This window comes from Lissotriton vulgaris, chromosome 1_1 (assembly GCF_964263255.1).
Source record: "Lissotriton vulgaris chromosome 1_1, aLisVul1.2, whole genome shotgun sequence".
NCBI lineage: Eukaryota > Metazoa > Chordata > Amphibia > Caudata > Salamandridae > Lissotriton > Lissotriton vulgaris.
In genome coordinates, this window is record NC_141685.1 from 1,585,730,786 (window position 1) to 1,585,743,435 (window position 12,650).

The 12,650-nt window shown below is 42.8% G+C and overlaps 1 protein-coding gene across 1 annotated transcript in view; it reads left to right on the top strand.

Moving 5' to 3' along the window:
- The window catches only part of LOC147750841 (protein RIC-3-like), a 193,078-nt gene that overhangs the window by 122,737 nt on the left and 57,691 nt on the right, over positions 1-12,650 (top strand). Inside the window, exon 4 of the mRNA XM_086918132.1 lies at positions 3,898-3,988. Coding sequence (XP_086774258.1) covers positions 3,898-3,988 — 91 coding nt within the window. The remainder of the gene's footprint in view (positions 1-3,897; positions 3,989-12,650) is intronic.

The window sequence follows — 12,650 nt, forward strand, 5'->3', positions numbered from 1 at the left end:
GTAACTCAATTAATTCGGGACCAAGTTTTTATACAAATTAGTCAGACCATACAGCTTAATTTACTATAGTGAAAGGAGGACCAGAATCTGCAGTAATCTGTACATTAACTCCTCCCATGGACATTAAACACATCTGTTTGTTAGAATAATTATTGTGCAATATATTGAGGACCACATTGCCCATAGAACTTGAAGCAAAACCACCTTCATTATCACTGTCCTCATTGGGAGGGCGGAGGATAAAAGACCCTCCTCAATGCATTTGACTTTATCTTTGTTAGGTTTTTTGATGTGACAAACACAGCTGAAATGACCTATTTTCCTGCATATAGTGCACCTTTTCTTGAGGGCAGGACATTTCTGATCAATGGCAAGATGATATCTACTGTCACATCTGAATTCTTTTTTGCTGGAACTTACACCTCTTTTACCGGAGACTGTGCTCGCAGAGTTGACTTTAGATTTGTTAGAGAGAACTCTGGCAACAGTTTCCTGTTGCACATAATCACATTTCTCTTTCTTGAGGACTTTTGCGCACCTACCAGACAATTCAGTTTTCGTAGCAATAGCAAGAACATCTTTATGAGAATTGTCACTGTTAACCCATAATCTATCTTGTATGGAAGGATCAAATACGTGCATGACAACTTGATCTCTTACTAACTCTTCTTCAATGACACCAAATCTGCAATCAATAGCACGTTTCTGAAGAGCAGTAACAAAGTCATCAATCAATTTATTCTTAAGTTGTTTTCTTTGAAGGAACTTCAAACGAGCTACTCCTATGCAAACTTTAGGTGAAAAGAAATTATCTAAATGTGTACTTGCTTGGTTAAAAACATTTCATCGCCAGACACGGTATCCTTGTTCAATTTACCATAGATTCTTAACCCTGCAGGACCTTAACTATGCATCAATAACGTTTTTTTTCTTTCACCAGATAACTTATTAGCATGGTCAATAGTTAGAAGGCAATTAATTAAGTACTCCTTCCATTGGAACTGGAGGATCACCTGGAGTGCACATAAACTCTTTTGGTGTGTTGACAGTAATGTAGGTTGTTGGAGCAGCCATGGGACAGCCAAATGAGTAAAGATAAACTGTGTGAAGAAAGCTGTGCTATATATCGTTACAATGTTCACAACAAAAAACCTTCAGTTTCAAAAGCCCCAACACAATTAGTATATAATGTGAACTCCAGTAAACTGCACAAATAAGCATATGTGGATTCTCAGGAAAAAACTTGCAATCCGTGACCACAGAATTTGAAAAAAATAATGTGCACACAGTTAAAGCTGTGTGAATCACCGAGTGAAGTCTCCCAGATAAAATCCCCTTGAATGCAGTGACAAATAATATGAACACCAATAAAGAACTGTGCGAAACCGGGTATTTAGATTTGCAGATAAAGTGTCTTTGACTACAGTGACAATAGTATTTTAAGAAAACGTGCCGCTGGAAAAACTGTGCGTATCAGCTTATGAAGCCTCACAGACAACAGTGTTTTTAGGTTAACGTGTTCACACAGGAAAGGCAGTGCGAATCAGCAAAGTAGACTAGCAGAATGAATTACCTTGAACTACCCACAACATAAAAAACACTTGTCAAACTTTGGCAGGCACTCTGAAGGAACAGTTCCGAATGTGCAGATGAAGGAACATAATTTCCAGGAAAAGTCTCGCCTTTTAAGGAGCGGTCTGTCACACACAAATTCCGAACCAACAGACTCACCAACGCAGCATGACACGATCATCCTTTGTATGAAGAATCCCAGGAGGGTGAAGGGTGACAGCTGCGTATGAAGGCGAGTAATGCTAGCACATCTCCCGATACTCTTGTTGAAATTGCCAATGTCCTAGTGGTGCCAAAGAACAAGGTTGCGGAACAGGGAGTTATTCCGGCAACGGAGGAGGAGTCTGGGAAACACAGGCCAATTAAAACAGGCTAGTTGGAAGGAAATAGTCAAGTGATCCTGTAGATTCGGACATCAGGAAACCGGATGAAGACTGCAGATGCATGGGCTCAGTCTGGCCGAGATCTTCGCCAAAATCTGTGTAGTGAAGATCCGGACTACACCAAATCTAAATGTAAAGTTTATTGGAGAACTTCGACCAGACCGGGAACTGCGAGCGAGCCTCCAGGCACAGGTACAACTGCCAACTGACACCGCAAAACATTCAAAGAAAAACCTATTATATCTCTAAGATTCTAGCCTTCCCTCGTGGGGACTCTCACGAGAACCCTCATGAAGGAAGAGAAAGGAAGGAAACACTACACAAATCCTGGCTCAGAGCGGCCAATTCCGTTTTTAAAATTTTTTTTTTATAGAGAGCAGGATATCTGTTGGTGGCCAGGGCCTGGGCCTCTGAAGCATCTAGCTCTGGCAATTGAACGTTTTGGGAGGGGCGTTGTTTCAGTGCTGTCTGGCTTAGCCCCAGCTATTAGATAGACAGCATCTTGGGTGTCTTCTGTTTAGAGGCCGCCATGATGTTTGGGCACAAGGGGAGGACCACGGGAACCAGTCTCCCACTGCAGTTTTACGTTTCTTTCTGCAGCTTCTGCACTCCCATGCTCACTGCTGGATCAGTCTGTCCACACCACCACTGCTCAGAATCCAAATTGTCCCCCCCCCCAACCCCCCCTGTCGATAGGTCTTGGCCCTCTCTCTAAGCGCACAAGTGAACATCTACTGGAACTCTTACTGGATATCAGACATTGCCCCTTAGGATAGTCCAGGAGGTAGGCAGAAAGAGCCAGCAATAGGCAGTCATGAATACAGTTCAAAATGGTACACAGACCATCTGAGGCTCTCTCTTGATTATTCCTATGGCCTCTTCATCATGCCAATTATCAATTTGATGTGTGTAGTTTGCTTTTTATGCCAGTCACCTCATCCCAAATCCTTCCACTAGAATGGAGTCTCAGTCCAGGAGCTTCACAAGTATGTGTCATGGTAATCTTTCAAGGTCCATTGTCTGATGGAGAGAGGGGACACCAGCCTCAGGGTTGGGTAAGACCCCTGCCTGTTTCTTGCAGATTTCTGACTTAATAAGCTTGATAACTGAGGGACTCTATCCCAAGGGTCCAACAATCCAACATGTGAGTCCCACAGGTGGCTCCATGTAGGCTGATCAAAAGGGGCATCATCTCGTTCTCTCAGTCCAGGTTCTCACTTATTGTGGTAGTCGTCGTCATCATGGACGTCATCCAGTACGGGGGCACTGTCCACAATCAAGGAGAGTATTGGGTGGGGAAAAAAGGGGCTGGCCCTAAGCCAGGGCCAAAAATTCAACCGCAGAACCCCAGGGCTATGCCATTTTGGAGTTTTCTTGTGGATACCATATTGTGTTCTTGGCCTGTCGTTGCTGCAACACTGCCAGAGACCTAGTTTCTCACCTTTGACAGCAGCCATCTGGTGCATGAGGGCTGCCTGTCTCACATGTAGCCCCAACTCCGCGTATTCTGAGCTCCAAAGTGCCCTGATGGCCCCTGGCCAGAAGCCCCGTGCATAGCTCTGCAAGGACTTGTGTAGCGCAGTCCCCGCACTAGCCATGCCCCACGTTTATTGTAATGTAAGCAGGAGAAGTTGATTTTTATACCAACACAATGATATAAAAAAATGTTTTTAAAAGATGCAGACCGTGGTAGGGAAGCAGCCAGCATGTTGGCTTTGATTGGCCCTTGCATGCTATAGTGCTAGGGACAAGGAGAGTTGTAGCAGGATCTGGCAAATTCAATTCAAAAGCCTGCTGCCAAAATATCACGCATCTTGTCGCCTTAAAACAAAGTTGTCATTTATAATTTTGAAATGTGAAAATTCTGGCTCTATGTGCAGATTTCCAAATTTCTCTTCATCATGTTAGATGTGTATTAAATCATGTGTGTTTTGTTTTCTAGAAAAACAACTGATGGAGCTTGAACAACATCTTGCGCAGACAGAGGTGATGTTAAACTCTTTATTGTTGCAGCTGGATCCACTGTCAAACTGGTGAGAAACTGAACGAAACGCTACGTTAACTGATATCTATAGGAAAACAACTCTGAAATAATGAATAGTTACATTCTGTTCTACTAGTTAGTAGTTAAGGAATGCAGATTTTCAGAATGCATTCTAGAATATTGTACAGTCAGCTCAAAGAAAGAATGTGGGATGTTGTGGGCAGAGGTGTAACGCTGCATTATTTTAAAATATTGTGTGTGTTTGTATCAAATGTGAATAATACAGGCACGAAGCCTTGTAGTTGTACAATCCTAAAAAAAAAGCTTGAAGAGGTTTTATTTTAGTTTTGAGTTGCTGTCTGTCCAGGGGGTGCGTCCTTGCTATTCATTCAGGGCTCAATCCTATCGGTCACAAAAAGACGAATTAAGAAGGAGGACTTGCAAGGTCCAGAAAGCGCCAAAAAGAGAAGGTGACCATCTTCCTCAGTTTAGATTGACCAATTTGCAACTGGCCACTAAAAATGATCAAACCAATAGGGAGGAAAAGGGGCATAGGCAGAACAGAAAGGCCCAAAAGAAGGTAGCAAAGGCTATGCAAGAGAGTACTTGCACTATTTTGTATAAACAGTGTCTTTAGGTAAGGGGCTAGCAAGATAAGAGCTCGCAAGCAAGCAACTACATGGATAGTGATCCAGCGCTGCTCCAAACCAAACCTCCAAACCATCACTATATATCCTAGGAGCTATCACACTTTACTCGTCGGTGGGGCCCATAACACCGCAAGTCATTCATTCACACAAATCACCCTGCTCCCAAGAGCAGTGAAAATCAGAGGAATGAGCTGCTGGAATAGCGGAGTGTCCTCCTTCATCTATTTAATCTAAATTTTATACACTATATACAACTGCAGTTTATTGGATCTTACCATGGTTTTACTTTAAAGAAAAGATTAAAACACCCCACTGTTTGGTCAATGGATCAGCTAGTAAAAGTTAACTAATGGACAACAAGACCAACTTAATTTTCCATTAATTTAATTTTTATTTAAAGATGTAATCTCCTAGCATGACTTTATTTTATTTAACCTTTTAATTCTAACACCATTAAACCTTTTAAATTCACCTAAAGAAAAAGATTACATTCAAACAGTTTACATTTATTAGCAGAATAGTTCAGAAAAATAAGTCAGACACCTGTACAAACTCTCACAGCCATTGATCGCATGCTGCAGAGGACCATAGGAGCTGTGACAACAGTCATAAAACAAACTGAAAAACGTTTATCCCTACCTGCTGGAACATTACCCCCTCTGTCCAGTACTATTTTACCTGATATTACTAACATCTCCCAGGATTCGTACCTTTTGCCATCCTTTGTTTCCCTTCCCTGTGCTCCACATACCCTATTGGACCCACTCACCCAAGACCAACAAAAGGAGACCAGTCCTCTGGATCTTCCCTCCCTTCACTCTACGGCCCTATCTTTTCCTTTGATCGATGATATTCTGGAATCTGTAGACTATGTAAATAAAATTATTTCCCCACAAAATTCCTCAGTTACGAAAGTAATATTGGGGGATATCAGCATCCCCCTCCAGTTACGTGATCAAACCACTTCACCTTCCCCCATTATAGACTTAGTAGGGAGTGAGACTCAATCTCAGGAGCGCGGCCCCCAAAATCTATCATTGCAAAAGCAGAAAAACAATTCCACTACTACAGCTGTAAATACCAAGAACCCTCCCAACTCCAGAAAGAGGAAAAGGGACATAGAAACACATCAAGGTAGAAGGGCCAAAGCTAGTAAGAAAATGGTCCCTACAAGTAAACCCAATAAGAATGTAGTAGAAAAGCCCAACACCAATAAAATAAATATCATTAACGATCCATCAACACAAACCGCCTCAATTAAAGAGCTGGTAGAGAAGTTCGAACACTTGGTCACTTCCTTAATTTTACCCCTAGTTCATCGCCTAAAAATTATCACAGAAAAATTGGGTGAATTAGAAGTTACCACACAAACTAATGTGGAACTGACCAGACAACTTGTGAACCAGAGAGACAAGACCACAGGAGTTAGGAAACCCAATACGACTTCAGCCCCCACCGAGAAATCTGCTAGACCTGTAGACAAATCAGGGACAAATCAACAAAACTCCAACCCCTTAATTCAAAAACCTAGGTCAACCCAATTGCAATCAGGTCAGCTTCAAACCAACAACAGTAACTTAATTAAATCATCCGAAGGTTCGAATAATATAGGGGGAAAAACCAAAAGAGCAGACCCCGCAACAAAAAATCTTAATAAAAATGCTACAGATGCTCCAGTCCCTAGAAATAACTCCAATGCGGCAGAATTTATAAATACTGGGTCACCTCAAACACACAAAGGAACTAGACCAAAACGAGAGATACAAATTACTCTTCCACCGGAATCGGCCCCATTTGTGGCCATCCTGACCGGGGTCCCTGAGCTTCTACCGAATCAGTTCGAGGACTATGGGAGCCTCAAAAATAAAATAATATACTGGCTTAAAAAAAACCGTCCTTTGCCACCAAATATAAACGGGGATATTCTCCATGTCAGAAGGGCCAAATGGCTGGGTCTTAGACCAAAAGACATCAGTGGGGATGTCATAATCATCAATTTTAGAGACTACAGAGTGATGAAATATCTAAGAGAGTGGTATCAGGAGAGAGATAACCTGGGCATCCAACTTCAGGAATTAACATACTTTTACCCTAGGTCTTTGGTAGCCATTAGGCCTCAGCAGGAACCTACCCAGTGGAGCTATCAGAGGCACCAGAGACCTCAACATGAGGATTACTATTATTCATTATCCCTATCAAATAGATATCAGGCATTGATGGGACCAGATCTCTTAGACTGATGCACCCAGGGATCTTCCTCCCCCATATCTAGTCCGCAATTACAATCACTCATTGTAGATCCCCAAACATCAAGTCAATCATCATTATTATTGGTGGCAAACTTAATCCCTGAACCGGGCACCCAGGATAGGGGTATAGACCCACCCCAAACCTCTCATAATATCCCGACCCATTTGGAATGCACAGAAAGCCAGATGTCTGTAGTCTCATGGAACGTGGCAGGTTTAGCAGGAAAGATTGATGACATACAATGGCAGGCGATCACAACAGTTCATCCTGTGATCGCGATTCAAGAAACATGGGCTACCGAGGCATTCCATATTCTGGGCTATAAAACTTTCTTTACCCCAGCTATAGCCAGCAGGAGAGGCAGGCCAAAGGGAGGTCTAACTATATATACATCTATAACCTCGGGCCCAGTGATTCAAAAAACACTTTTGGACGATAACTATTTTCAAATACTTCTTTCCATATGGGGTTCTCAGAAAAATCTATTAATCGTAATTTTTTACAATAATATCCCACCTCTGGAAGCGGAAAACGTGCTTAAGAAACTGGATTCCACCCTTAATGGTATTGAAGAGTCATCAAAAGAGGATATGACAATTATATGGGTGGGGGACTTTAACTGCTCCTTATGTCCCTTGAGCACAAAGGGGGTGTGCGGTTGGGAGGGCGACGAAGAGGCGATGATTTATCATCACTTCTGTCATACAAAATTTGGAGATCAGATGAATAGGATCATGGGGCACTACTCCTTGGCTTTTACAAATGAGCTCTGTACTCCACCTAAACCGTTCACACCTACCTTTAATGGAAGAGGAGCCAACTCAATAATCGATTTTGCCCTATTTTCAGCCCGGTATTCAGCTCAGGTAATTGATTGGCGTACTCTCGATTCACCTATGAGCGACCATTTTCTTATCCTTTCTATTTATAATTTCAAACTTAGCAACCAACCTCATCCTCTTGGCAGCTGTTATGACGTTACCCCGATCTTAGGTCAAAAAAATGGGTTTACAATCAAATGGGAAAAGGTAATCCCAGAAACATTTAATAAAAACCTGATAAGCTCCTCCCTGGAAGATTTTAATATCGGTTTATCCCTAGACGAGGACCCACTAACTGTCCTTAGTTCCTTTGGTAACATCTCAGGTAAAATTAAGGATATCCTTGTAAGAACCCAATCCAACAAACAAAAGGGTCCTTTCGGGTGGTTTGATAAGAAATGCAGAAGTGCCCTTACTGCATTAAAAAATATCTTGCACTGTAGCTCATCTACGAGAGTAGAGATCAGAACTGCGAGACGGAACTATCGCCTTGCCTTAAGCTTTAGGAAAAAAGAACTGAAATTAAAAGCGTGGGCTAACCTGCATGAAGCATGTAACAAAAGGGACAACGTTGCCTTTTGGAAGGCCGTGAGCGCTCCATTCTACCAGGAGCGAGCGGGCCCCTCAATAGACAACGCAATCTCTGCACAGGAATGGGTCCAACACTTCCAGAAACTCTATAGCTGTTCAGTCCCTACTGGTGAGGATCACACGACTACAAGATCTACAAATGTAATAGAGGGTTCTAGCTATCCAATAGATATTTCCTTTACCCTAGAAGAAGTTCAAAGAGCTTTAAAAGAAAGTCCAGCGGCAAAAGCGCCAGGACCAGACAAGGTCCCATTAGATGTTTTTAAAAATCTCCCTGACCTCTGGGCCCCAATTTTAACAAACGTCCTCAACTCCTCTAATAAAGTCGGATTCATCAAAACCTGGCAAGAGGCTATCCTGGTCCCTATACACAAAAAAGGGGATAGAAATGATCCTGCCTGCTACAGGCCCATCTCGCTCTTAGATGGCCTAATGAAAACAGCAGGCAGAATCATCCTTACCAGGATGCAGGAGTGGCTCGAAGAAAAAGATATCCTATCTACAATGCAGTACGGCTTTACTAGAGGAAAGGGAACAATTGAACAAGGTTTAAATCTTGCCCTTATTATGTCAAAATATGTTCATGCCAAAAAGGTTAATTTGTACATAACATATGTAGATCTCAGTTCTGCTTTCGATTGTGTGAGGCATGACACCCTGTGGCAGATCTTAGAAGATATCGGTCTAGATAGCAGGATCATAATCTTTATCAAAGAACTCTACTCGGGGGCTGGTGCACGGGTGAGGTTCGGCAAGGGAGGCGAATGTTCTGATTTCTTCCCTATCCGTAGAGGAGTAAGGCAGGGGTGCATTCTTGCACCCCTGCTTTTTAATCTGTACATAAATGATGTGGGAACCTTGCTAACAGAAAAGTATAATCACTATCCAGTGATTAAAGGAAAACCCATACCCATACTCCTCTACGCTGACGATGCGGCTATCTTGTCACAGACTAAGAGAGGCCTACAAAACGCAGTAAATACATTCTCTGAGTACATGAATAAGAGGGGTTTATCTATAAATGTGTCCAAGACTTTCACCATGTCCTGTGGCCCAAGGAAAATCAGAGCTCCATGTAATATAAATTTGGACACTAAGTGTGTTGAATTAGCAGATATTTTCTGTTACCTTGGGGTTCATATGGACAGACAAGGTAATTGGAAACCAGCAGTGAAAGCAAGAGCGTTGGCATTCACCAAAGCAACGGGAGCTCTCCTCAACTTTGCGAAGAAGATTGGATCAAGGCCACCAAGGGAACTTTTACAAATTTATAAATCCAAATGTCTTTCCATTGGCACCTATGGGGCTGGGTTATGGGGGATACAGTCTGTGGAAATCATCCAACGAATAGAGAACAAATTCTTAAGGTATGTCTTGGCAGTGCCGCCCAGCACATCAATATATGTCCTGCATGCAGAATTGGCCATACAACATATCTCTGATACCATTAAGATGGCACCAATTTTATTGTGGCATAACATTTGGACCAACCCTGCCACAAATCTCAACAGAGCGGTAGCAGAGGACTGCCTGCAGTGCAGCGGGGTAAAAAACATCATGTGGCTTAATTATGTTAAGAGTCTGTGCTTTGAGATCGGTTGTCCAGAATATTTCTCTAACCCAGCCACCATGGACTCTATCTCCAGATCCGCGCTAAAGAAAATACTGACTGAACATTGTGAATCAAACAGATGGAAAACCCAAAGGGTCAAGATGTCAGTCAGAAACCACGATGAAGTGACACTACATAGAAACATCCAGTTGTATCTTACTGTTGACCAACCCTTTTTTATCGTAGAATATTAACATCTTTCCGATTCGAAACATTTTTCAGACTTATTACTCTCCCAAGGTGTAACGACTGGTCCAAAGATAAACTAATTTGCCCCTGTGATAAGTTGTCAGTTCAATCTAATATTCACTGCACTTTATATTGCACTTTATACGCACTTCCAAGGCGACAAATATTACGGCCCCTTTTGTTAAAGTGGAGCATAAGAAAATCGAGAGAAGCCTATAATAAATTGCGATCCTTGGAAGATCACTATACAATTAACACTGTAATGATGTATTTAAGAGCAATATTGAAATTCAGACGGGACATTACGCTAGAATAAGTAACGTTATATTGATGATATAACGGTTCTGTCCGAGGTTACGCTCTATTTATTATTGAATACCTAATTCCCACATGTCTTTCCAATTTTATCGCATACATGGATTTTTAATACTGTTTTTGTAACAAGAATTAGTTTTTCTGCTTTGTTGATTGTATGTATGCTTTTATGAATTGTTTTTAACATTTCGAATAAAGCTTTTGAACTGAACTGAAGTCAGACACCTTACCAATCGTATTGGCAGTGAGAATCAGAGTTAGCGTAGAATGATTCCCAAAAACAGCCTCTCTATTCTTTCTCCATGTTCACCTCCCATCAGGACTCCATCCCCATCAAAAGTTAAAGTCAAGAAAATGTTGAAGTCTTTGCACCATGGAAAAATCAATCATTCTGACAGCATGTCGTGGTGTGAATTTTTTTCCCTATGTATCTCAAATTTTAAACTTTTAGGGTCCACATTCAATTCTCATTGGTCCTTTCAAGGGGTGGATGAGGATAACCACCTTTCCTCATTGTCCATATTTCCGCTTAGTCCTGCCTTCATGCATAATAATGTTTCAATTGTTCATTATTACACTCCTTCACCCTTGTCCTTTAACTTGTCCCTTTCATAATTTTTCCCAGGCTCATGACACGGACATCTTTAACTTAGCACCATTCTGCTTTTCAGGCAACGCTGACCTTGACATCAGCCGCACAGGCACAGGTTGCTTGCACATCTCTCGAGCACAGTCGTGCATGGTTGAGGATCACTCTCTTGGAGTCTAGCAAACCTTCCATAATCTACTAGGCCGCATGGGCCATAACGGGAACTATTATAGAAACAAACACAATTAAACGTTAGATTTTGAAGTAGAACCCTTCTGTTTACCTTCCTCCACTCTGTTCACCCTGTTAGTGGTTACCTAGCCTTTTAAGTCACACGTATGCATTGTTTTCTTACCATTCTCCATAATTTCTGCCAGAATAATACATTTAGAATGCATTCATGCAAAGCCTTGCATTCGATTATAGCATTACCGCACTAGATTATTAAGACGGCTTCACATAATTAATGGATTAAGTTTGCAACACAAGCATATTAGTATACCACGTGTATTTGTGTGTGTGCTTTCTATTCTACGTTAGTTAATTTTTAAAACCACACTATTAATACATAATACAGTTATGGTAAGGCAATTTTACGAGGGGTATACAAAAAATTTAGGTTCGAGGCATGTGGGCTGCTGAATTCATATCTGTGCATAGATCGCCACCTAGTGTTGGGTCCGGATGATTGCACATTGTTGTCCTGGAAGAGTCTTCGAAGTATCACGAGATAGGTGGCTCCTCCCCTGGACTACAGTGCGCATGGGCATCACCTCCATCCCCAGATTGTTTTTTTCCGCCATCGGGTTCGGATGTGTTTCGGTTCCCTCTGTCGGAACCGATAGTTGTTCAACTTCTAATCGAGACCAAAAGGTCTCTAGGCTGGGCGTCGGTATAGTTGCGTTCGAGTTACTTTCTGGCTCTCAGCTCCGATCTCCTGCTGCCCTTCCACGTGCTTTCGGCGCGGACGGGCCTACACTTTTGCTATGGAGCGAACTCCGTTTAAGAAGTGCCCGGTGTGTAACTCCAAATATTCACACCTCGACGTGCACCCTGTGTGCAACACATGCTTGTCACTGGATCACCACGAAGACAGCTGCATGGCGTGTTCGAAATTCCGGTGCAAGAAGACTTTGAAGATTCGTCGAGCCCATAGGCTCCAGGCAAAGTTATCGACTGCGGCGCCCCCACCAGACGACATATTCCAGGAATCTGTCGAGGTAGAAGACGACGGGCAAGGTTCGGGCTCTAGTCCCGCGTCCGAGGGGGAGACCTACGACGCGGGTGAGGAGAACTTTGACGAAGTCACCGACGAGGTAGGGGACGACGATCAGGCTTTTGCCACTATGGGAGATAGCTCGGAGGAAGAGCATCCCCAACCAGACTCAGGGGTTATTCCCCTTCATACGGCCCAGGTCGAGGGATCGCCTTCGGGCCTTACCCAAGATCTAACTATGAGTCCTACGTCCCCGCCTCCGGACCCGGTCACGGACGTTTATGAACCGCCACTTACGTTGAAGAAAACGAAAGTGAAGCCAACTGGTCACGCACCCTCGGATGCGAAACCGAAAGTGAAAGTTGCGCTGGTGAAGAAGGTTCTGGAGGCGTCAACTTCCAAGAAAATCAAAATGGCCGACTCGAAGAGCCACGCCAAAATGGCCGACCCGAAGCCCTCGGGGTCGGTGCCGAAGGCG